The sequence below is a fragment of the Chroicocephalus ridibundus genome, chromosome 4 (genome assembly GCF_963924245.1).
Source record: "Chroicocephalus ridibundus chromosome 4, bChrRid1.1, whole genome shotgun sequence".
In the NCBI taxonomy this organism is placed as follows: domain Eukaryota; kingdom Metazoa; phylum Chordata; class Aves; order Charadriiformes; family Laridae; genus Chroicocephalus; species Chroicocephalus ridibundus.
The window spans coordinates 5,459,787-5,487,000 of NC_086287.1; the positions used below are offsets into that span (position 1 = coordinate 5,459,787).

Here is a 27,214-nt window from a genome sequence, read left to right on the forward strand (position 1 = left end):
ATTGCTTAAAAAACAAATGATCAATCTCTCTGCATACTCTATTGAAAAAGCTTAGATTTTGCTTCTAGATTACAAACACACTAAGGGTTATAGTGGGAGGAAGTAAGTCCAAACTACAATTAGTAGTTATTTGCAAAACTTAGCTTCTATATCTGATTTTTGGTTCTAGATGCTCCTCACCTTCTGGCACTGTCTTCACTTAAGTTTTCTTTTAAACAAATATAGCTGAAGAACACGTTTTGTCAAGTTCAATATATGTTATAATGTTTTAAAAATCCATTCCAATTTTTTGGGTCTGTGATTTGAGCATACCTGAAAATGTTTTGTAGAAGGGGAGGAAAAATGCTTAGCTTGCTTTTGCACGGAGCCAAAACAGAAACAGTATTTTTCTGGGGGCTCATTATTTTGTGTGATGATAGCATTTAATATACTCTTTAAATAGATCCCTGAAGGGGACAGTACTCCTGCAAAATGGACAGCAGATCGGTAACGATTCTTAGCAATTACTGCTTTTTCCTCGACATTGCATACATTGCCACTGGCTCTGTTCAAACATGACATTGTTGCAAGTGTAGTCCATGCTCTTTCTGTTAAAGTGTTGTTATTATTTTCCAAATTTGCAAATAGCAATCTTTATAGTCACAGTGATGTGATACCTTATCTAATACAGATAAACAGTAGAAAAGATGTTATAATCAGTGACTCCTGAACTAATTAACTAACAATGCATGTAATTTGATTAACTCACATGATTTAAGAGCAGATTATGTGCTTTTAGTGGTAGTGTAACTTCTGGAGCATTTCTATCAAGCACTTAATTTAAGGGATCAACCATTTGTAAATAGTCTTGATTTCAGCACGAGTCCCTTGAGGGAACAACAGGCTCTACTTGAGAAGGTGAGCCTGAGCTCAGTAGCTGCTTAAAATATTTGAAACAAATTAAAGTGGCTGCAGGTGATATGTAGCCTCAGCAAGGCGATCACCACTGTTCTCAGCAGGAAGCTCATTGCAAAGCCATTTGGCTTACTCCAGTTTTCTGATTTTGCTCCATAATGGCCAAACGGTTTGAAGACGGTGTCAGTTGCTGTGCTACCTGTGTGCCCAGGCCTGCTGCTCATCCTGCTGCTGCTGCAGAGATGACTCCAGCGTTTTCCATGGTTCATTCTGTCTGTTTGGGTGGAAAAGACAAGGAAGGGCCCTGGAGATATGAAACACATATGCAGCAAAAAGAGGGGCAGCTTCTCAATGTAGGCTTTGCTACAGCTTTCTGTCACCCTGCTTTTTCTGTCACTTTAGGGCACCTTTTACTGTTTGGGGCTTGAGGAACATTGGTGGCCGCCTTCTCTCTCGTCATGTATTCGTTTCCAAGTCTTGTGCAATATCTGCTGCTTTGTTTGTTCCGGAGTACTCCATTTCCATGGTTTGATTTGAAATGCTGATAAAGCAAACAAAAGACTTAGACTCTCTGATAACTACTTAATTAACATGAGTGTGGTCATTCTAGCTAGTGCTCAAGTCGGGCCAATTTTCAAGAAGTGAAGAGTCCAACATTAAGCTACTAAAATCAGCTAAATTATTGGTTGGGGAGAAACTATGATTTGATAAATAGTCTCTGTTTGATTTCTTTAGTGACTCAAAATTCTGCTGTCCGTGGTATCTGAGTTTAAGGACTGGGTTTGCAATAGCTTCCTGAAAGGAGTGAAATATAAATATAATTTTAAATGCTAGATGAATTTTTTTAGGAGAGACCTACTTGTAAATTAGTTTACAAGCATGTATATCAAAATGCCAGCAATATATGAACACTTATTGCCAGTGTGGTTTTGCATCATGCAAAAGGAGAGTTTACATTGAATTATACTATTTTTCCACGTTCTCTAGCAGAGCTGCTTTTGCTGTATAGTCATGGGAACTTACCTTTGTAACATTAGCTATTCACCCTGGTAATTGCTCCATCCTCTAATTTAATGAAAACCCATTAAACCGAAACAATAATTAAAATGAGACATCATCTCTGTAGGAGGTTTGCATATTAAAATCACCAAGCATTTCACTGCAGACGGATCTTATTCTTGAGAACCAGTGTTTGAAGCAACATGTAAAAAGTGATTTATAATGAATAATTGTAATTTAGAAAGCTGTGCTGTTGAACATGATTTCCTACTGTTTATTACTGACTCCAAGTGGAGCTAGCAAGGCAAAAGCATTTACAATGTCTTTTCCTACCAGGGAGAATACCTAGAAGCAGAGATGTGCTCGTGAGAAAACATCGCACCTTTTTTTGTCCTCCCTGGTAGCATAGTTTTAAAGAGAAGGGCAAGGTGTTTTCACCCCTCCCTCTGAGTTGCTGGCAGGTAGAACAGGCAGTGCTGGTTCCCACTGTGCCAGTGCAGGGGCCACAGAGAGCAGCTGGTGCTTGCTTAGGACCTTAAATGTAAGCTTGCATATATTTTCCCATGGCAGTACACCACAGCTTGCTAAAAGCCATGCTTTGGCCTGGCTTGGAAGCAGTGTAGGCAAGTGGCAGGCATGGTGGATGAATTTGGGTCTGTGCTTAGGTGATGTTTAGGTATGCTGCTACTTGGCTGATGGGTCACCGTAGCACGGTGTGGGCTGTCTCAAGCCTTAGTGCTGATAGCCAAATTGAGCACCCAAAGTGCTCTGAGAGATATACGTGGCTCCGTGCCTATTGCTGTGACAGGAGCATATTGCAAAATCTTTTTTTTTGTTTGTGTGTAAGGAGAAATTTATGTGAACTTTCTCCCCACCGCTTAAACCAAAAAATAGGTGCTATTTGCAGATAACTGCATTTTTCCCTTGCTAGGCAGGGAGGGACAACTACCTGAAGCGTTTCCCTGCTTGGCAGTGAAATGACTTCTTTCTGGAGAAGATCCCAGTGGTTGGTGTCAGCATCCTTCTGTGAACTTTTGTATCTGTTTGTGACTTATATGCTTTAAGAGGAGCAGAAAGGAGTGGGCATCTGTCACCAATAGTGTTTTGAGTGGTTGGTTTTTTTTTTTTCCACCAGTTCTTCGAAAGATGATTTGTGGGACCAATGTGCAGAAAGGAGTCAGTGCGCTGGATTCAACTTGCAATCAGAGGCTTTGAAGTACCTGCCTTCAGTGAGCAGAAGGGTTTTGCGACGCTGTTGTGTGTTTTCATCCTAAGTAACTTTTAGAAACTGTCTACACTGAGAGTTGCTAATTTTGGATCCTCCTCCCACTTTTGGTTCGGTTTTTGGAAAGTTGATGACTTAAAATGAGGCACTGTGATTGAATTAATTTATTTATTTAATAGAGATTTCAGTTTTATAGGTTTTTGCCCATAGCAAGGTAAAAGCCAATATGCTGCAATATTTTATTCTTTAATTGCCGTAGCTGAAATCCACATTCTCTGTTGTTGCAGGGTTAATTTCTGCTTGCTTTTCCAGAGTGACTGTGCAAAGGTTCTCCTGAAAGCATGTTGAAACATATCGCTTTGAAATGATTGAAGGTACCAATAAAGCAATGTGTTCTGCAATATGTTCCCTTCCAAAGTAAGGAAGTAAAAGGAATAGGTATTCAAGCAGGCTAGTGAATGATGAAATGTATCTGTTGCTTTAGAAAACGTGAGTTGAGTTAGAACTGAATTTTAGTATTTTTCTCTAATGGGACCATCTATTAATGAATAGTGATTTCCCAGAATGATTGGGATTCAGCTTGTAAGAACCGGTGCACATTTTTCATTGCTTAAAATTTGAGTCCAAATGGTCACGTACTTCCCTTTGTACCATGGATTATTGACACGATCATCAAAGCAAGTTTGGCAAGAACTTTGCCTGCTTTCCTAGCATGATTCTTTTCTTTCTCTAACTCATTTTGTCTGCTTCTGTGTGGTGATAATTTCCTTGCACTGTTTCTAATGGAGCTGAAGCCAGCTTCTCCCTTTCTCTTATTTGAGGCCTCTCATATGTTCTGGGCTACAGGTGGTAAAAGCTTTTGGTTTTAATTTTTAGTTGCCGCAGCTGGTGATGCATAGAGAAGTTGGATCCAAGCAGGAAGATGTAACTTAAGGGCCTAAATCAGGTTTGTAAGGACCGATCTTAATCCTGAGTTATTGTACCTTCTTAATTCTGTTTGTCATTAGGGTTAGCGTGTACTGAAACACCTGCACAAGGTAAAGCTTGCCCTGATGTTGGCCCCAGAGCAGCATTGCCATTCATCTGCACTGATCTTATGATGAAGTGAAAACAAACCATGCAAAAATAAAAATTTGAGACTTATTTTGAAGGTGCTGAAAGTGAGTATCGTGAGTAATTGCAGGTGTGGGTAAGATTCATCAAGGTGGCTGAGCATATAAGAGCTTGCTGCAGCTAAGCAGGGTACTGTGGTCTTCCTTTGCAGAGCCTGGCCAGTTGTGCTGTGGCTGCTGAGCCCCTGCACAAGTGTAGCCCTGGGTGCCGGTTCCTCTCGTAGCTTCTTTTGGCTTGGCAGGGCTGTGCTGGTCGGGGGCTGAATGGCTCGTGTGGGACAAAGCAGCCAGGAGAAGGCAAAGTGGTGTCCCTGGGGACGTGGGAGATGGTGCCAGGCAGGGAAAAGTGGGATGGCAGAGGCTAAATGGGCTTGGCTATCCTGGCAAAGTGCACATTGCTTTGTGTTTGACACTTCACCTTGGACCTGTGGCTCAAAAAAAAAAAAAAAAAAAGAAATTAAAATCAAGCAGCAAAGATGCTCTCTTTCCGACATAGGTATGTGTTCTACTTCTCTGTTTTGCTGAAGGTAGAGAGTTGCCTTTACTTGATGCTCTGAGATGATTTGTATCTGTTGTACTTTTAAATAAGTGTGTATGCTTGTTTTTTTCTTGCTTTATTTTAGAAACACTCTGGTATGTTTAAAAAAAACAACCCCTCCAGACAGTCAGTATTTCAAATTAAGAAAATATAATCACATAGAAGGGCATATGAAAGTCGTATCTATGTATGTTTGTTTATTTATTTTGCTGAGATTGCATTATCATTCAAGCATGAAGCGATGTTTCACTGAAGATTACTGTATAAACCTATATTGTTCTATATTATGTAGGAAATACAACATTTCATTACGAGCAGACAGTTATTTTTATAGAGAGCATAAAAAGTATTTTCCCTTTCAGGCACCTGTGGTGAGGGGGTGTATGTATTCTCAATTTTTCTTTTTTTTGAAGTGTGAAAATCAAGCTGGAAATAGAAAGCTCTTATTCTAAATGGATCGTACTCCCAGTTCATTTGTGTGGTACTTTCTGCAGAAATCGAGCAAAACCCAAACAGATGGCATACCCAGCGATCGCACGGCATGAGGAGGGGCGCTGCCAGAGAGGTGCAGGGGGGCCGCTCCCATGAGGCACAGGAGCTGGGGTGATGCTGGGTCGTGCTCTCAGCAAGGCCTCATGTGGCTCCTTCCCAGCGTTTGGGCCCCAGGTTGTGAGCCCAGGGCTGGGCTCAGCACCCCAACAAGTTTATCATCTCTGTGATGCCAGTTCACGTGCCCCCTGCATCCTTGGTGAGCTCCTCAGCTTATGAGTCCAGTTGCAGACTATCAGATGGCATTTGCCATGTTGCCATGGAATTGCTGGGAAACTCCCATTGTTGTAGGTACTGACGTTGAGTGATGAACAGCAGCATTTCTGTAGATGTTTTTGCATCTGCCAGTACATTTTTCAGCTTTCTAGTGGTAGGGGGTGTTCCTAGGTGCTGGTAATGAGTAGACCTACTCCAAATAAAAACCGCCATACTTAGAAATGTGTTAATTTTTAAAAACCTGTTTATATAACATCCTTTGTACAAATTATGCTAGAATAGTGCTGCAAAGCAGTACATAAATGCTGTTTGTTATCTAGTAATTTGAACCCAAGAATCTGGAATTTCAGAACTTTGAATCTTTCTGATTTTAATCAACAGAGAATGAATATAAGGTTTTGCATGTGGTTTTTGTTTATTCATGGCTATGAAGAGATGGTAGAGTACATCACAATATTTCAAAGCACAGTATTTCAAAGTATGTTTCTAACTGAAGTAGTCAATACATTGATTATTCATTCATGATTCTGACCAAGGAGTCCTATATTTTTGTATAAAATTTGGTGGATAGATGACGGAATATGGCTTTATATTTGTGTCCGCCTATAATGAGAAAATGTTGGACTTTGCAAAGCTTAACAGAAATTTTACCATATGCGTTCTACTGAGAAGACAGCCTATGCTTTCATGTGAAAGAATTTTTGAAAGCTTTGATAAATCGTATCTTATTTCTGGTGACTGTGGCACCCTTAAGAAAAAAATATAAAATTTTTAAGATAGTAAGGTTCTTAACCTTCAAAACAAGGGCAATTATCTTAAACTGTCAGTTCTTGAACATTTTATTTCTGAGTTTTACTTATGCCTTGCAACTTAGTACCAGTGGCTGGTTTGTCGGTGTAGATGGCAAACTGGGTATTGGAGAACTTAATGGTGTATGGGACACATAGTTTTGTGTCTCCTGCATCAGCTTTTTTAAAAGAAACTAGATAGTATTTATGACCAGTAATAACACCTGCTAGGTGAAGATAATGATACAGATAATGAAATCTTGTAGATAAAAAAAAAACCAAACACCTGGTCTTCTGTGCTGGATTGTTTCTCCATTCCCCTTTCTGGTGGCAGTGGATATGATTTGTGTTCTTTGAAACTATTCTCTACTGTGATAAAAGTGGTGTTGGACAGAAAAATAGTTTTTTGCTGTAAAGTGGGCATTATATTTATTTATCAGGTGAATCTGAGCCTCTAGCAAAGATTTTTAAAATGATGACTAGTGATTTTTTGATGTCTGATTTGCTGTACTTTTCAGAGGTGAGCTTTTTAGAGTGTGTTAAGGATTCTGAGTGTGTAGGCTCATTTGAAGGGCTTTAAGCTGCACAGGAAAAATTGAGACAACCAATTACAAAACATGCTTGAATACTTTTTCCTTGGAGTTTGGTTTCAGTCCATGGCATTCCCTCAGTAGTTATGTTTCTGAGTTTCAGGTTGTTTTTCAAGGCAGTCTCTCCTCTTTCTGTCTGCAAAGCCTCATTTAATGACACAATGTTTTGGGTTTTTTTTTCCTGCAGTGAAATTCTGAATTGTAAATCTCATCACTCCTTTGTGTGTTAAAGCATTCATGCTGGGCCAGATTCTCAGGATTCAGTAGAGTTTTATGGTTTTCTACCAGCTGAGAATTTGTCCTGGCATTTCTGGCTTCAAAGTAAACCTTTCGAAAGGAAGCGCACTGGGCTTCTAATTGGTTGTGACATCCAGGAACCGCAAGTGACACAGGTCTTGCAAATGTGTGACAAAGGCCCAGCATGACAGACATGGCAAGGGGTGGGAAGGTGAAATGCCGTGATTTCTCCCTTTTGTCGTTAATCATCTTTCATAGTGATGACACATTGTGAATAAAAGGATGAGATAAAAATGAATGTGGTGGGAGACTGCGCATTTGAATCTTAGAAGATCAAATGTGAGAAGGCATGCTGCCGCTTGGACATCAGCAGGATTAGCAAGACTAAAATATTTCTGGATCTGCCTGGTCAGACTGTAGTTTGATAAATATTGTATGAGCTGTCACGCTTTGCTTGTTTAAACTGAGAAATCCCTGAAACCATAGTGGATTGCAAGCGTGTCTTGTATTTATTTCTTGGGCAGAAGCACAGCCGTTATAGCATTATTAGGAATAATACATCTCTGCCTTACACAGTGCAAGGACAGGTTTCCTGTGATGTACGATGGAGTGGTGGTAACAAAGTCAGTGGTAAAAACTGAAATTGGAGCTTGGTGAATTGTGTTGGGAGGGGCAATGCCTGAGATTTCTCAGAATTTAGGAGCCTATTTATCTGACTGCAGCACACCTTATTTACAGCAACTTAATCTGCTCACAGCAGACACAAATGGCTCACCATCCCGTTAAAAATTCTGTCAGAAAATCAGTAGCTGACCAGTTGTGAACTTGTCAAAGTGACAAGTGGGCATGCTGACAGAGGTGACATTTGGTTTTTTTCATGAAACAAATGCAGTGGTGGAGCATGGTAGATGACTCTCAAAAATGAAAAATATTGATGGGAAAATGAAAAATGTAATCTGAATCTTTCTGCCTTAGCGTTTTCACTAGACTGTCGTTTCCCTCTTTTTTTTTTTTTTTTTTTTTTTTTTTTTAATACAATTCTTAGATATAGAAAGAGAAATCCATGCAGCGCCCCATGTGAGTGAGAAGTTAATACAGCTCTTCCGAAATAAAAGTGAATTCACGTTTCTGGCCACCCTGCAACAGAAGGCATCGACTTCTGGAGTTATACTGTCCATCCGAGAGTTAGAGCACAGGTAAGAGGAAATTGTCTCTCTTGTAGCGGTAGCAACATAAAAGATACTGAGTGCTCAGTGGTTTATTTTGGTAGTGTGTTGAAATGGTAGATGTACGGTCTCACATGTAAGTTAAAGCCTTTCTTTCTAGTTTGCAATTTGTTACTTTTTGCTAGTAGCTTTTTGTTACAGGAGTGCATTATTTATGTTATCTTGGTTTGTAAAATAACTTAAATGGACAGATCAAAACCAATGTAGTATGGATGCAATGCACTTTGGAAGTTACAAACCTTGTAATGCAATTTCCCTTAGTAGTTTATCATATGCACTTTGGAGTTTGCTTTTTCATAAAAGTTAAACTTACATGTTTCCCGCTTCACTGTGTTTTATAACATTTTAAAATAATATGTTTTCTTTTTTGAGATTCAGCAATTAAGCTATTAAGGAATTAAGCTACTTATGATTCCGTATGGTGATGTGTATGTTTTCTTCCTGGCATAAATGCAGTATATTCTTATTTCATGTGTGTGTCTTTTTTTTTTCCTTTTTTTTGTTGTCAGTGTAGGAGGAAGAAAAGAGGTCTCTTTGGTTAGCTATTATAGTGGCAGACATCAGTTTTAAAAAAAAAAAAAAAAGTGTATCTTGTATTATGGCCCATAATACAATTCCAATGATGCTTTGATGTTTCAGAGCGTGTGTCGCATCAAATAGCGTCCTACTTGTAACTTTGTGAATGCTTTTTTTTCATAATTTCTTAGGGTTTGAAGGACCTGTGTATCTAGTCTGCCTTTCTGCTTTAATACAAGCAATAGGACTTTGGTTGCTCCCATTTCAAATCTAATACCAGTCATTCTGCAGCATTTTTTTTTTTTTAGGAAAATAAAAAGATCCTATTGGTATTTAATTTTGTTAATAATGTACATGATACACAACTGTTAGCCTTGCCTTTTGTTGAGGAAGTATATGAAGGGGAGAAGGCAGTGGCTTTATTATGACCAAATCATCAATGATGCTTTTGCCAGTGCAACAGCAGAGGTGTCTGGGCAAGGACAGCTAAGGGGAGGACTCTGCTACTTAATTATTCTATCATCATGCTTTTCTGTCACCTTTACTTTCTTATTGGTCTCTTTCTTTTACTTTATTCCTTCTTTCATTTTCCCAGCCATTGTCTTAATATATAAGAATATTGTTTTACATTACACAAGGATCACTCCCTCTAACTCTTCCTGTTTTCCTTCTATCTCTCTCTGATTCCTTTTGTCATTACCTTTTAATTTCTCCAAGCTTTTCCAGGCTACGTAACTCTCCAAAGTCACGGTTAACAGGATAAGTTTGCCATGTTAAAGGAAAGAGGACATCAAGGAGAGCCATTGACAGAGGAATACTGTAACATGTAGGGACACATGCATGGACTCAGCAAAATCCAAGGTCAAACTAGACAGGCAGTGATGATTATACAATGCAAGGCACGTGGATTTTTAGATATGGCCTCTTCTGAATTTAGCTACTTAACTCCTCTATCTTGACGGGCAGAGACAGAGGGTCATAGAGAGATGTGCTACGCAGGAGTAATCTTGATTGAACAAAATGTGCTTCTGATGTCCTTCTTGGCACTGGGGTTATCTCTAGTACTTCAAATTAATAGACATCTGTTTAAAAAATATATATAGTTGAAGGATTGGTGCTAGTCTCACTTAAACCTTTGTAGTTCTGTGTAGTAACTGAGGTAGTTTCAGCCTGTGTAATTCTGTGTAAGAATCGAAATAGGCATGTCCAGTGTTGCTATGACTGCTTGACTGCTGTTACATTCTGAATGTCAGATGGATTACTGCAATTATCCTTCTTTTCTGGACTCATTGCGTATCACTTAAAACACAGTCACTGTTTGTTTCTCTAGTTTCTTAAGTTGCTGCTTGGGCCTTGATAAGGATAATGCTTTCAAACCCATACATCTGTGATGATAGAACTTAATAAAGTGGACGACAGTGGAGAAGATACTTTTTAACATTGATGAGGAGTAGAGGGCAAAGATTTGGGGCACTACTGAAGAAGACCTTGCTTAAATCATGATCAGAACTTTCAGCTTGGTGGTTTTTTTTTGATGTTGCTTTAACTTCTGAGGTCATTCTAGTCTTTAGCTTTGTTAAAGGGGAAGCCTTTTTAAAATTGTTGCTCCTACTAAGCTTTTGGTAATTATCATGGTTCTATTCTGGTGACATCCAGGTTTTTTGCAAACTTTTTTCAAAAAGTCTATGGAAATGGACAATGCAAAGAGAATAGTAAGGAACATCATTATGTTTCATCATGATTAAGACCTGCAGGAACAAGTATAAGGATACACGTATTACCTAACCAGTATAGTTTTTTGACTATGGAAAAGCCAAGAACTCTTTCCTTATGCACAAAATAGGAGACATTGTAGTTAAGGAAATAACGTTTTTTAACTTATCAGCATACCAAAAGTGGCAAAGTTAAAAGTCTGAGACTTCAGAACTTGCAGGAGGTCAACAACGCCTGAATAAAAGAAGCTGTGTTAGCTGTTGGTACAAGAGTTCATATCTTTATGGGAGACGTCTTTTTTGCTGTGCACAGATTTAATAGGTTTTATTCCAAGTAACAAAAAAGGTGTGTATATCTGTGTATACACACACATGTCTATATATCCTAAGTTACATATGCCAGCATAACTAGTTCAGAACGCAGTTTAGCATGATGTATGTAGTGGAGATGATCTCCATAAGGTGGTAATACATGAAATGCTTGGTTTATATTTCATTTCTCTAGTAAGTTTTAGCAGGATTTTATTTTCCATTAATAGCACGGGACTCTGAAACTAAAGGTATTAAAATAAGATGAATACAAAGTTTCTTGAAGTCAGTAATTCAGATTCGCTGTTTTGTTATGCTGTATGGCTATTTCTCAGCAGTTAGAGACTTGGTGTTAGTTTATACCATCATTTGATGGGACAGGATTTATACTACAATGATGATAAATGCATCTTTGTTAATATTTTATCATGTTGAATCAGCTTAATGATGATAAGGACTTTGTTTTCATGATCCAAATGTATTAAAATATAGCTTGGAAAATGGAAAGCTTAATTAACACAGATTAAGTCTAATTGAACAGTCTGATAGTATGTGCAGACTATGTACATAGTTATCTGGAATACAGTGGTAAATCTGAAGATGATAATTTTTTTTTCTAAATTGTAGACAACAAAATGTAATACAAACATGGACAAACATGTTACTTGGGGATGCAGAAGGCAGCAACTATTTTCTTTATTGGAGAATTATGCTAGCCAGTTCTTCCCGGAAGATCTTTATGAGCTATTTTGCTCAGAACCTTTGGCTCTTCAGACTGCCAAGACACTTGGTAAAGGCCTTGAAGATATTTAAAATCCCACCCATAATGAATCCTTATTTCAACAGTGATTTGGTACAATTTCATCCAAATTTGTCTGCCTGCTCCTTACCTACTCTGGCTTTGCATGGTCCAAAGCCCAAGAATATAAATTAGGAGTCAGCATTGCTGTTGTGCTGTTTACTTGCTGGGTTGGGTATATTGATGGTTCCTTCCCACTGCTGGCCAAGATCAGTATCTGGACAAGTCTGTCAAGGATGTTCAGGTACCCAGGCTAGCGTTCTTTTGAAATGCTGGCTTTCACCACAGGAGCTGACTATGATTTCCCGAATACTCTGGGGAACAACTTAAAAGCAACTGACTGCTGTAATGTTTTCTTTTCTTGTTGATGTGAAAATTGTGCCCCCCTCTTCCCCAAAAAAGAAAAAATTAGCCATAAACTCTTCCTATACATTGTCTATAAAAATAATGAATTACAGTGAGTGGGGAAGGAAAGCATTTGTGTACTTTGAATGCATTCTAAGGGTTTTGGCACTTGGAAACAACGGGTAAGGCACCTGGAAAAGAGTGGCGAGTATTCTTTTGGTGAGCAATTACCCCACAGACTAGCTTATAATATCTTCAGATCATTTACTGCCCAAACTTTCAATAATGACCTTTTAATTGCTGGGGGTTTTTTTTTGGAGGCAGCCACCACTGAACCACTACTCATGTCTAAGCATGGTAAGGAATCAAGATAAGTATTGAGTCCAGAATGATGTTTCTGCTAATGTATGATTCTGAACCTCCTCAAATCAGACAAATAGTGCAAGTACACATCACCTGGGACTCTGGTACTTGCCTGAAAGGAAGTAAGAGGAAATACAATCTTTGCAGTATGTCACACGTAACCGGCAGCTGGCTGCCAAGCCGTCATCTGGTCATGATGTGGGAGGTAATAACTCTGGATCAGGCTTTCTAACCTTTCATCAGGCAGAATTCCCTTTGACTTTTTCAAAGTAACCTGTTAGGTATTTGCTTGCTTTGTAACGAGCTGCCCTCCAAAGAAAGATTTTCTTCTTAACCATTGGTTTATTTTTGTGGAAAGCAGAAAGTGGGCATTGTAATGCAGAATATGCAAACCTAAACTAGTAAGCAGAAAAGCCATTACCCATGAATTATCCATTAGAAATAGGATAATACCCTTCTTCACCTTCTCCTCAAGGTCTTGTTATGTGCATTTTCCAAGGCCCCTGAGTCTTCTGTGTTGTCCCCTTCCCACCTTGCCTTCCCAAAGAAGTCATTGTTGCTTTTGTTACTGGTTACTAAAGAGGCAGGATGAAAAACTGTTTTGTAAAATGATGAGTTGCTTATTCCTCCCTACTATTTTGTGTCTGTCCCGTGTCTGTCTTCTCTGTTTGCTTCGTGTTTGTTAGTACTAACTTTCTATCCATGTGTAGTCATTCTTTCTGAAGAGCATTTCAAAATGGGAGATCCCACCATGATAGAATTAGGGAGCCAGTCAAAAGATTAATGTTTCTAAGATTTTCATACAGGGAGCACTAGAAACTTTATTTTTTTCTAAAATTTATGATTTTTTTTTTTAATACTTATAACCTATGTCTAGGACCTGAACTTCAGAAAATTTCTGCCACACCATATATTTGGAAACTTGCAAGCTAATGGTACTACTGCGGTGCAATGATGAATTTGGCCCTTCACTATGTAACAGCAAGCTGTATTGATATAAATATTCAAGAAGATTCTGATAAATGTGTTAGGCTTGTAGTGAAAGATTTTTGTTTCTAGCAAGTCACTTCTGGGTGGAGAGGGGAAGCAAGCATGGGATTCTAGTATATTGTTGAGCTCTTCCCCCCAGTTACACCATGAACAGCTTCTGAGACTGTTGAGGAGTAGACAGAAAGTTGTATGTTCACAAATAACAGCTGGAAGTCTTCCAGGCCATAATATGTTTGATTAAAAACATAGAAGACTAACAAGCTACTTAAATTAAACACTGAAACCTAATTAATGAAAAGAAACCTATGCAAGTGACTTCTGACCATAGTTGTAAACCTGAAAGATTGGATTTACTCCATGCTATGTTTTAGATTATTCTCTGCAAGATGTGTATACGCATGTTGGATTCCGAGATGGCCACTATTCAAAAAGGGAAGGGAAAACTCTGCAAATGTATCCATTAACCTTTTTCTTTTAGGGTAAAGGTCACATCTTCATTAATATTTATATGTAGAATTGCTGAACTGGAAAGCTGTATAGAGAATATAAAGATCCAGCCTTACTTCAGTCCCTCTGAATGAGGTGGTGTGAAATATGTGAGGCATTTACACCTTTTTTATTTTTTTTTTAATAGTGAGACAAGCAGGTGAGCTTTATTTCTTCCAGAACTTTTTTTTTCTTCTTCCCGAAAGGTCTTTAGACATGCAAATACAAATAGAATTGGGCCCACCTGCATCTGTGCTCAGGGTTAAAGTACGCAAAAGAGGAAAGTGTGTCAGAATTGTTAGATTGTATACATCTTCCACTGATTTAAGTGTTCTGAAAGAGGAGTTACTGCTTGAGGAGCTACCTTCCATCTTGCTGCTGCCTGCTGACAGCAGGTGTTTTATGTACACTAGGCTGACAATTGTTGTCTCTCTGAAGCATTAACATGCTGCTGATAACCAGCTGTTGAAATGCATTGATTGGACCTTGTTGGCAATTGGAGCAGAATGGCTGACAGTTTGAAACTCTTTCAAACTGAATTTGGACAGTGTAGAAATGTTGTGGTCAGCCAGGAGCAGGATGTGTGGGTCCCCCAGGAGTCGTCTTCAACATGCTGAGTTATTCTGTTTGCTTGTTTTATGATCCTCTGATACAGGCAAAGCACTGAAATGTCTCAAACTTACACTGAAGGCAACTTTCTGAAAACTGTGCCTGCTAAATTTGGGCTGCTCATTAAGAGTGTAACTCTCCTAGTTAATAAGATGCTTAGATGTTCACAATGTGTTATTCATAGATGGTCATTTGCTTGGTTGGACGTTAGGCTGGGTGATGTGTCTGGCTTTTGTTTTTTGTTCTCAGTTTAGTAACAATGCCTGTGTGTTTTCCTGCCTGAGGAACTGCCTTCTGAAAGGCAGGAGGGTCGCAGTACCTGCCCTAATGACTGCTAGCTGTGGAAAGCTGCCGGTGCTCAGGTGGCAGCGGGGAGGGAAGGAGGGGAAGAAGGTGGCCTGCAGGGCAGGTTGGAGACTGAGGGTGTCCAGAGAGCAGCAGGGAAGCAGATGTGTGGCTGGGCCTTGAGAGAGTGGAAAAGAGATTTTTTTTTTTTTTTTTACTGGGAACCTACCACAAATGTGTGGAATTTGTCATAACATGAGAAATCACTGAAGAGCTGCTGAATTTGAGAGCAAGATCAGAGGGAAGAACTTTCCTTGTAAGGACACAGCAATTAGGGTAATTTGTTTTCAAATATTGTTGTTTGACTCAAGTGGTAGACCTTGTTAGCTTAAAAGGCTATGTTATCCTCTTTTGTTTTATTAAAATCTGGTATTTAGAGATTATGGACTTGGGGATCCCCTGAGCTGAGTTCTTGCTGCGGTGATGAGCATGAGGGAGGGAGGGACCGGGGCTATGTTCTGCTTTGGTTACAGCTCTGCTGGGGGCTCTCTGGTCACACTGGCAGCTCCGGGCTTCTGGGTACCTACCATGATCCCTGAGCTAATGCCAGCTCAGAGTCCCAGGGTACCCTTAAATAATGGAGTGCCCCCATTCAGAAAGTCTTCAGATACAAATGCTATGTGGAGTGCGAATGGTCCACAGGGGAAACGAATGTTTAGTCAAGGGTTCTGGATGGTGAGCTCTTCAAGGACAACTTCAGAGTGTAACTGGGGACTGCGTTCCTTGCTAGTTACAGTGATAGTGCGAGTACAAGGTGACTTGGTTTTGGAGTGGTGATATGTAAAGAAATGATTCTTTTCTTTTGTCAGGTTACTTTTCTGTCAGACTAGTTCATTGGGTTGACATGCTTTATTGCAACTGAATGGCTAAATCTGATGCTAAGGATGAGATAGGAATAAGCAGGCAGCAGGAGGGTGAGGCCTTCTCTTTCAGGTGTGATACCACTAGACTGCGTTCCCTTACTGTGAGATCAACCTCTGCTTTCTGTGATGGAATAAAATCAATTTTCTCCAATTACTTGGCCATTTCTTGCAGATACATACCTTTAGTAGAGATGTCTTGGTTTTTGTAGGTGTTCGTGTCTATATGAAGACATAAATATATATATGTGTTGTTTTTTTTTGTTTTGTTTTGGAAGTAGCAGCTAAGGAGTCAAAACTTCACCTGACTTCAAATGATAGACTCTTCTGTGTCCTGCTGACTGTGCTAGCTCTGAAGCCTGGTAAGGTGCAGTACTATTTTTAGGTGCAGTGTGGTACTACCTACTTAGTTTACTATGAATAGGGGAGAGACCTGGTCTTTTTCAAATAGTAGGCAGGTAGCAGCCCCAGTGAAGATAAATTTTTAGACACATGAAATGGAAACAAAAATGCTTAAGGTCAGTCTTTACAACACGTGCCATGAAAATGAGTAGCTGCTTTGTACCAGCTCTGACTCAAGCTGTCTTTTAGCTGGCAGGCAGATGTTGGGGTTACTTTTTTTCTTTACGTGATCAAAGAGGAAAGTAAATTTATATTTGGATGACCTTTGCCTAGTTGCAGGTACACAAATGCATATTTTGAGCATCATAAATGCTTAATGCCTTGCAGCTTGCATGCCCAGCTGCCATGTAGAAGATTTGTAGAACAAAAGACCAAATGTTTATTATAGAAAATGTCTGTGTGTGGGTTCTTACTGCTAAAAGTTTCAAGCTAGGCTGATGTAACTGATTCCTCTTGTCCTCAGAGTGGTCAGAATGGAAAAATAAAGTTGTTTAATTGACTGGGTTTAGTTCCTTTTGTTTGAAAGGAAAGGATACAAATGTTTGAAAGAATCCTCTTAGGTAGCCAACGGCACAGTGAAGTTGAACTTTCAGGCATTTAGTTGAGAGCTTTGAAAAAATTTAGTATTAAGTTTTGGGTTTGACTGTATAAGAGGAATACTTTTGGAATGCAGTAGGTGATGATAGAGGCTTTGTCTCTGCAGCATATGGGATTCAGCTTTTGGATTTTATTTTCTGGAAAGTTAATCTGATTTTTCAGTGAGGTACCTTCATTGTCACGGATGATCCTTCTATTCACAACACTTTTTGTGCTACCTGATGTCAGTCTGATTTTGCTCATAAGCTTTGATGATATCAGTATGTAATCTCTGCCACAGTAGTAAGTCTTTAGTGCCACATAAGTGAAGATTTGCCATGTGTAATTTTGCTCTGTAGCTTCTCAACCTGTCCATATTTAAAGTAGCTGTAAAAAGTAGCTTTGTATGGTTTGTAAGTATGCATATATAGTAGAGGATTAGATTTGTACACTTGAGTGTGTTGAGAGCATTTTTTCAAAATCCAGTGTCTGACTGCGTAATGCTTCAGAGCTTGGGATCTTACCCTGTCACTTTATAGTAACTAGGGTACAAAAACAGCGCCTGCAGAAGCAACTGAAATATTTGCCGTGACAGCTGCAACTTGTTCTAGTTTTGCACCCATACAGAACCATGGTGACAACTGCAAGTGAGTGTTTACTTTTGTTTGAAATCAGATGCCTATCTTGTTTCAGAGGCACTGCTTTTCTCTGTATGGCTTCACTGACAGTGGCGATGGTCTTGGGCATATGCCTGCCACCTTATCTGCAGCATAGTGTACCCAGTGCGTGCTCTTGGCCTGACTTGCTTTCCACTGGGGAGAGTTAGAACAAGATCTCAGTTTCTTTTATGTTGCTGTCCAGGCTGAGCCGCTTGGCAGCACAACCAGAATAACAATGTGCTGTGCATACCGCTGCACGCAGGTTCAGTCAGTGGTAAGGCGCAGTGAAAGGGCAAAAGTGTAATGATCTGTGATTCATCACAGAATCTCTGTAGATTGAAAATCCTGAAATCTGTGTGATAATGGATGCAGATGCATTGGCTGCTTGTCTCTGCATACATCAAGAAGTGTTCCTGCAAATATGCTAAAGCACAGTCTTGCCTGAAGCCATTTTTATCATTAAACATCATTACATGTTCTGATATTCTGCTTGGTGTGATGCTATGGTGAAATGAAAAAGATATGTGCACAAACATGTCCAAATAGGCAAATTTGTGCAGAAGCTTCCTGAACTTCGAGCTGATGACATCAAATGGGCTGATGTCTGAACTGTCTTTGAATTTGCTTTGCTATAAAAAAATATAAGAAATTGTGCCTTGACCAGACTGGCAGAACTTTCCAGGAGCTTCTGTTCAATAACAGCTTGATTCTTATGGCAGTGGTTTTTTTTCCAGCAGTTGGCAGACCCGATATCATAGTGTTGCTGCAGCATGTGCAAGGTGAACGGTGCTTCCATCCTTGAACTCATGTGGTTTTGTGACCTTCTCCCACACAACGTTAAGCAGATGCATGAGTGTTTTGACTAGATGGCAACCCCAAGTTTGTACATATTCACAGGGATGCCATCTGTGCCTGCTGCCTTGCCCTGGGACATCTGTTCAGTAGCTCTAAGAGCATCTGCTATAAGTGCTGGTGCTGCTCCTTGAAAGAGGCTGTGGGGCTTCATTTGGCACTTGATCAGGGATGACGGAAGTTGTAAAGTCAGAATGATAACTCTGGTTTATTTATGTTTGAAAGTGATAAAGGAGATTTCCAGAACTGAATGCAAAAAGTAGTTTTGCTTTAGTTCTTAGAGCTCTTATCGGAGCATTTAATCAGTATTGTGCTTACCAGATGGTGCCCTGTCTTCATTGTGGGATATTTTAGTGTCTTGCGATAGGTGTTAGCATCCTAAAGATAAGACTAAAAAGTGCTGTATACACTGAGGAGGTTCAGAAGGACGTGTATCCCAGAGCTCTTCCTGAGGTTGTGTCTTATTTGGAGTCTGTGAGCCCTCCCTACTTTTGCCGCTTCCACAACCTGACAGCAGTTAAAATCTTTGAATGGAATGTAGTACTGTTTGTCACAGGTTAAGGTCATTGCTGTGGTAGATATGATGAATAGATGAATATGTTTCTTTAGTGCAGATGATGTATTAAGCCGGCTCACCTTATAGAAATACTTTGCTTTTTCTGCTTCAGGTGTCTTACATGCTCTTATTTAATGTTGATAAGGACTTTTCCAATTTTTTTGATCATTACATCCACAGCAGCTGTTTCCAACTTACAGTATAATTTTAGACACCTTTTCCTCTGGATCTGGAGTGAAATGGGCTTTCAAATACACAGTTAAATATTCACTATGGTTGTGACTAAAAGAAGGAGAAAAAAAGAAAACGTTAAACATCACTGAGTCAGGCTTTATCCTCTCATAACAATATTAGTGTGTGAGGGTACATAGGAGTTGCAAAAGTTTTCAGAAAGAATTGCAAAGCATCTTGAGTTGATTGTGGAATAATATTGTTGTTCTGTAAAGCACATTGCACGGTCTTAAATTATCCCAACTTTTTTGAGGTGCATAAAATTAATCTGAATTTAGCAACATGTTTTTTTCTTACACATTGGGATTTGAACAAGAGGCTGCAGACAGACCTATAAAAAGCATTTGAATTCTATAATTGTATAAAAGAAGCCAGCAGTAGCTTACATTCTTAACAAATATGGAAATTCTAGTAGTGGGAAAATTTCAGCCAAGGTCATATTGTATTGCTGTTCCATAAACAGTGAGCTTTCTTAATACATGTGTTCTGAGACTTTAATCTGTCAAAACACATGTTACTTTTGATCTACACCTGTTTAAAAAATATAAAAAAATCCTCATCGAGAAATAACAAATAAAACAAGAAACCATCACTTGGTGCTAACAAGTTGACAAGTAGATTATTGTCTCTCATCTCTCTTTCTTGGAAAAGGTCTTGAGGAGGGTGGCGGGAGCTAACGACAGCGGCAAGCTGACACAGGCTTCATGCTGATGTGATGCAGGAGAAGAAGAAGTAGTTGTAATGCTCCAGGATCTCTCCTGGGTTTTGATATGGATCTCATGGCAACATTTAAAGTCACACTTGCCTACATGATGATACGTTTCAGATGCTGCAATCCTTTTAGGAACCCTTACTCGTTCTGTTCCTATGTTTTCTTCTTCCGTGCAAAATACTGGGAAGTACCTGCAAAATGCCTGATAGAGATTAGTTCATTTTCTTGTCTCTTGTATGGTAGCTTCTGTTAATTTCCCCCCATTGTTTACCTGTTGTTTTATTGTAAATAAAAACTTTTGCAATGGCATTTCAAGTCAGAGATGAGATAGATATTAAAATAAATAAATAAATCCATTTATTTTCTCTGTTTTTCTAATTATTTTCTCACTGGCTGATGATTTCTTGCCTAAGCGTATGTTTTTCTACTCATTTGTCTTCCATTCCACAATTTGCAGATTAGAACTTGAACATAGAGCAGGTGCATTTATTTCCAGGAGTGAATGGCCTTTATGTCATTGCTATTGAAGAGGCTTTCCTCCAGAGTCTGGTGGGAGGAGGAAAGAAAAGATGATGTTTGCTATTGACAAAACTATTTGCACATGAATTATATTCTGTTAGAGAAAAGACAACTACAACTTCTGAGCTGTGAACATGGTGAAGTATGCGTGTAGTCAAGATCTGGATGTGAATTTGTGCATCTTAAAAAAAAAAAAAAAATCAATGCAAGAGTGTTGGTTTGCCTTGCGCTTTTTAAATACTTGAGAGAGTTGTTGAACTAATTCAGCCAGTCTCCGTTGTTGGGATTGTGTTGACTGTTGTTTACTGATGTTTGTCTGAATGTAACTGCTTTTGATTTGCACTTGTTGAAGGGTGGTGAAAAATAGGTCTGCTGTGATCCTCCTTTCCTGTCACTGAAGAGGTAAAATGTGGTGTTTTATACAGTCCTGTGGCACTTAGCAGTGCATTAGGTGTACATATATAAAAACATTAGTACTGGATTTTGCAGTATATTTTAACTAGTCACTTCTGTATTATATAAATTAGTCAAACTCAGTGCATCCAGCAACAAGCTGGTTTTAGTCCTGAAGTTGCTATTGTCACTAAAGCTTGTCAGATGAGAAACTACATTGCTTTGCAATTCCCTGTGCTGTTCAAATAATAGACCAGAGATGTGATTAAGTACACTATCTGACTGACCTTTCCAGGGCTGGGCTGTTGCCTTTTTATTAACACACAAAACATTGTGTAGTAAGCGATTAGCTCTGTGGCTATAAGAGATTAGGAAGAACGACTGCAGGAAGCGATGTGCTTCCTGCAACAGGAGCTTGTCTTGCTCTCAGGCTCTTAAGCTTCTATGATCAACTGTGTAAATATGTATAAATATATATGTATACAAATACGTTGTGTCTGAGAGAGATACTAGACTGTTATGTAGCTCTCCCTCATTTTTTTGAAGTTTTCTGCCTCACTGCTGTTTGTCTGAACACGAGAGAAAGAAAGTCTTTTTAATGACTTCCTTTTGTGCTTTGACAGCAGATGGCAATTATGAAGCATTTAACTTGTAGGTGTGACTTCACCGACAGTACTTGTCCTAGTGCTTTCCTGGCTTGAAAACGCCAGCAGCAGTATGTTCTGTATATTGACTGTGCTCTTACTGAGCATCAAAATAAAATAATAAAAAAATCCTCTCCAGATTTCTTATGAATGTAATTTAGTTATTTTAATGGGTGGTGGTGGCGGTGGTAGTCATTAATCAACAATCTGCTCTCCTGTTCAGAAAGCTGCTGTTTCTCTGCCCTCCTTGTCCCTTTATGTTCATGAAGTAAGCCAGTTCCTTGACCACCAGCCTTTCTTATTTTTTACACTCTGTCCTGCATGTATTTTATTTGTACGTCTGCCTGCTGTGTTTTCATTCAATTTTGGTTTTACCTTTATCTGCCTGTGACTGTTTTTCACTTTGCCACTTGAGTCTTTGATTCGAGTCACCTGATAACACTCACATGTTGCATGAAAATTGTAATGGCAAGGCATTGGCAGGATGGAGGAGGGTTTGAGTTTCTCTTTTGGTCAAGATTTATTGTCTTGGTGTTCCCCTTCCCAGTCTATTGTGATCTTTTCCACATGTTCCCAGCTAGTGTTTTATCTCTTAAGTAAGTTCCTCTCAAAGAACTATGTTTTTCAGTTTTTATGATCTAAACAGCTTCCACTTTACTGGTAATAGCTATTCTTGATGAAGTTTACACACATGTAATGCTTGCTCATACCGTCTGTTAAGGTCTGTGTACAGCCAAGCAGCGTAAAAGGTTTGTGCGAAAATGAAAATCAGCAACTGTCTACTTATTGTTTTGTGTTGCATTTATTTTTTGGAAGTGGTTTTGATTACTGTAATTTTTAGCCCCTCTCCCCCCCCGGCCCCCCCGCCCCTTCCCCAAACTAGCACCCATCTTTCAACTGCCATGTTAAATTGGAGTTCTCCAGTAGGGAGACACTGTGGAGGTAGATGGGGACATCTGCCTGGACAACCTGACATCTGCACTTAGTTGACGAGGTATTTCTACTATAACAGGAGGTCTGCCCTTCTATATCCAGGGCTTCATTTTAACAGGAAAAAGAGCATCTTCATTTGATACACTGTAAATACTCTCTGTGATCTGAGGTCCAAGAGAAGGCTTCGCTATTTGCACTGTCAATGTGCTACTGCCTGTAAGGGCTAAATTCACCCTGCAAGAATTGTCTCCTCCTGACGGCATGAAGCCAGTTAATAGCTGTACCTCGTTAGCTCTCCTATGACTGTTCTCTGGTGACAACCATCTGAAGGTTTTCTGTGTGCCAGGTGTTGAGACACCTAGTCCAGCCAGGAGGTTTTGTTCCCTTGTAAAGCTGAACAATTACAGCTGTAACAATAAAAGTCAGAAAAGGAGTTAAGCAAAATTGCATGTAGGGGAATCCTAAAAGTAATCAGTTTTTTAAAAAGTGGATTTGCAAATAGTAAATGTAAATTTAATGATTACCTGGTGCTTTTTTTCCTTAATGGCTTTTTGTTTGTACATTGGTAATGATATGTACAGATCTTTATTTTTGCATTTCCTACAAATCCTACGTTCATACAAAACATTTTGGTGAAAAAATAGGGGTAATTTTTCTGTAGTTTAACCTGTTCTATGGGTAAAAAGAGGACCTCATTTTCCAGGACTATAAAATGGTGTTTTCAATGTGGGCTGTTTTTCACATAAGTGGTATTGCTATTTTTGTAATGTACTTGAATGTATAATGTTGTCTCTCTATCTCTCTTAAAAAATGAAGTAGAACGTAATTCATGCTGAGTAACCTCTTTAGATTGTGACCTTCCATGTGGTGTTTGCTTAAAGAAATCTATGAATTAGGAAGAAATGACAGAAGCAATGAATAAACCAAAAAACGGAACTGATTCTTCTTCCTGTTTTAAATACAGCTATTTTGAACTGGAGAGCAGTGGTCTACGGGATGAGATTAGATATCACTACAGGTTTAATGGGAAGTCAAGAACAGAGGTGTTCCCGTACCGTCTGGCAGATGGACAGTGGCATAAGATTGCCGTGTCACTTAGTGCATCCCACCTTCTGCTCCACGTGGACTGCAACAGGTAAGAAAATATGTTCAGCAATTTCTGTTTCTTTAAAAAATGCACTCTGTTTACACACAGGAATAAAATTGGAAAAGGAGATTTTTTTTTTCTTTAAATATCTAATTTAAAAAGCACAGTAAACTGCCATGGGATAAAAAAAGGGAAACAAAGCATTAAAATGGAACAATTCATTGTGATTATGAACAAATGTGGAAAAGGTTGATTGCTGACTGGAGAGTATTAAATGCATCTCTGTAGTTGAGGTACTAGATGATGTTATGTTTGACTGTGATTGCATTTAAGTGTGATAGATTAGTGTGCAGTCTGTTCTGTTGTGAACTGCTTCACTCAGCATACCTGAAGACTTGAAGAACAGATAGATGTTTCAGAGGCATTTTAATTTTATTTTACATAATCAAGCAGTGCACTTTTTTACTGATATTTTTTTCCACCCGCTGTCCCACTTGGAAATTTCTGAGAAACCTGTAAGCTTCTTTTTGCACGTCTAGAAATGGTGCTTTTTATTTTTTTTTTTTGAAGGGTATTCTGTCTCTCACTGCACTTTCTTTCCTTTAAAAGTTGTGAAGACTGCAAGATGGCAGATTGTCAGGATTTCAAGGAATAAAAAGCAGCAAACCTAGAATCTCTCTTCCCTTGAATCTCTCTTCCCATGGGATTGATCTCACAATGTATTGAAGACTCCAGCTTTTGTTACTTAGTGGTTGATGAGGAAACTCAGAAAACTTGAAATTGGAACCCTCAAAATAGCCTTTAGGAATGAGGAAAATGAACCATTACTTTCGTGTCTTCTTGCACTGAAATGAATATAAAAATATCTTCAGTGGGAGGATCAGCGTATGCATTTTGGATTTGGGGCACTTAAATGGATAGGTTGATGGTAGCAGATATTTTTTCCTAAAGTCTTCATTTTGTTCAGGCAAGCAGAATAAAGTTATGTGAGTGTTACAGGAGTATGCGGCTATTGGAATATTTGAAAAAGTTTAAATTTTGACTGAAGTAATTATGAGATACTGGTTTGAGAAGAAGGTTAAAACCATTTTCTGCAACTGCATTAACTACTGACAGTAAAAATCTAATCTGAGGGACGGTTGCTTATTGAATCCTTTTATTTGGACCCTAGAAGCAATTAAGTGCTTAGAGCAATTTTAATTTCATTGGGGCATGAAATCTACCATTTGTAAAGATTGTCTTCATTTCGGTCTGATTTATTTATCTTACCATTATTTGTTTCTGTTATATTATTTCTTTGCTCACAACAGTGTACTTTTTTTGTTTGTTTATTGATATGCTGGGTTTTGGGAAAGGTTCTTCATTATCTCCTATGATTTTTTTGATTTCTTTTTTTTTTTTTTTTTAAATGAACAGCAAATGTATTTTAGGCAGACCCCTTTTAGCAGATTGTTTTGCTGGCTGCCTCCTTGCACGCAATGTGAAAGGAAGACAACACAAAAAGCCTGCATGGTGCAGCAGTCTATCCAGGGACAAGAGAGTCATGGTTGTGACCTGATTTTCTTTACAGCAACAGGCAACAATAGATAAATACAATTACAGAATGAGCTGTGCTGTTATATGAGGTGATAAATGTGTGTAAGTGTACCTGTCAGGTAGGCCTAAAAAGGGCTGATCCATCTAAGAGTTTCCCTTAAGGTGGTACATCTCAAGGCTGCTCCCTGCATAAATCCATACCTAAATGCCTCTATTTGGCTGTGTATTTATGGTAGTTTATGACAACTCCTGTGGAAAAGCAATGGGAATAGTTTTGAAAGCATGACTTGAGGGCAGAGCATAGTAGAAGTTTAAATGGGGGGAGGTCTTTAAGTTCCTGACTCAGCTGTAGTACCTCTGTTCAGTTAATTAGAGAATTTTGTGAACATTTGTGTTATAGTTTCCTTTTTTGTATCTTAAGCCCCTACATCTTTGCACTCAGAAGAGAAGTCAGCATCTTGTTCATCTCTGCACTAGCATTTCTTGATGACACTACAATAACAGAAGTCAGAAGAAGTGAAAATGAAGAGTAAGTCAATGAGGGGTACTTCTGAGCACTACTGAAAATCCTCATGCTAGTGTTGGGAAAGCTCCATCTGAAAGTATGCACAGAATCCGGTGTCAAGAGCTGTAGACTTTACGTGTAAATGTCACCATTTAGGGCTAGTGTGGTGTCAGTGGCTTTCAGCAGAGTTCAGGATGCCTAATGAGAAGTGATACTTCTGCAGACTTAATTGAACAAGTCAGTCACTGGGAAAGAGAATACAGCTGCAGTCAATAGATTCCCCTGCCGTACCTCCTGCAGAGATTTGGTGTCATCAGAACAAGAATTTAGCTTGAGGTGTATCTATCTAGTTAAAGAAATCCTATGCTTTTTTTGCTTTTTACTAACTGTTCTTTACCCTGTAAAAAAAAAAACAAACCACAACAAACAAAAAAACCAAAAATGAAAACAAAAAAACCCCAAAAACCCACGCACAAAGCAAAAAAAGAAAAAAAACCAAAAAAACAAAGCAAAAAAAAAAAACCACAGCAAAAATGAAAAAAATGACCAACAAAATCAATCCCACAGATTCCTACTGGATTTCTTTAAAGGGGCTGCAACATTGCTTCCTTACAAGTATGCATGAATCTGTATAAATGCACTACTCCTTTTGTTGACTGCTATGGTAATACGTTATACACTTAGAGGGCTATTCTGAGTGATTTGTGAATGCAGTGTTATTAAAGTTAACCGGTATCTGAGAGTGCTTTGAAAGTGTTTGCATTGGGAAAAATATCCAGACGCAACCTAATTTTGCTACAGGATTTGTGCTGCTACCCAAAGCTAGTCTCTGGCCTCCAAAAACTGCAGTGGATCAGAAGGCATTGAGATGAATTTGTAATTTGTGACTTAATTTGTAAACAGGTAGTCAAATTTACTTTTATTCTTCCCAGCCTTATCACCCATATTACTCTGATTTGTAAAATTGCTTTGACATTTGGTACTTGATTGTCTTTTGGATTCAAATCAAAGTTGACTTTGTTTTCCAGACCTGGATAGGTTAGGGAAAAGTACTTGAGAACTGCTAAAAGCCTTTAGTGCTTTTAAGAGTCATCTTTAAAACGGTATAATTGCCTCTGTTCTAATGAGATGTAATATGGTGGGGGAGGCATGCGTATTTGCCCAAGTTCGTGTCCTTTTGAAATCAGCTCCTGCTGCATCTTTCTTTCTCCTTTTGGAGAGCAAGGAGTAAGAATTGTAGCGGAGTTTGATGCTAGAGCTTGGAGCTGCTGACACAGGAAGATACATTAGAGTCCAGACTAAAAACCTGTTGAATGTCACTGGACTCTTTTCGCTGACGTGCAGAGTCTTTGTGCTGGGCATAGGCAGTAACCTCTAGGCAGGGATACATCTCAGACAACTGGCATAATGAGAAGCGTGTGTACTTGCTAACCTGCTTTTAACGTTTTAGTAAGGTTCAGAAAGCTTATAAAAATCAAAAGAAGATGTTAATTGTGAATGTACAACTGATGCACGAGTAAAACCTGTGCTGGAAGTAACATGGAAATTAAGTAAGCTGCTGTTAATTTCCTTGCATCTCCAATGCTGAGTCCACTAATGGCGAACAAATCTTGTTTTAAAATATTGGTTATGGGTAGGATCTCTGTTCCCCTACTCTAGGGAAGAAGGGAGCTGTCAGGGGCTTTCTGATGAGTGCAACTGTATCATTGTCAGAGGGTCCTTAAAATAAGGTATGGCATTAAAGAATCAACATATAATGAAATAAACTCTGCCATGCACCTTCCCAAATTTCGCCTCTTAAAGGAGCAGAGGTAAACGATCCTGTTGTACATACCTCCATTGGCAGGAGATTTGCAACCCCAGGAGTCTGTTGTAGTCCTACAAGAGCTGGGGTTTGTCTT

General features: G+C 39.0%; 1 protein-coding gene across 5 annotated transcripts in view; it reads left to right on the forward strand.

Annotated features, from left to right (window-relative positions):
- Nucleotides 1–27,214, forward strand: part of NELL1 (neural EGFL like 1) — a 293,137-nt gene that overhangs the window by 17,457 nt on the left and 248,466 nt on the right. For all 5 annotated transcript variants that reach the window (XM_063332728.1, XM_063332731.1, XM_063332732.1 and 2 more), the window contains exons 3-4: nucleotides 8,194–8,344; nucleotides 23,150–23,320. In XM_063332728.1, coding sequence (XP_063188798.1) covers nucleotides 8,194–8,344; nucleotides 23,150–23,320 — 322 coding nt within the window. The remainder of the gene's footprint in view (nucleotides 1–8,193; nucleotides 8,345–23,149; nucleotides 23,321–27,214) is intronic.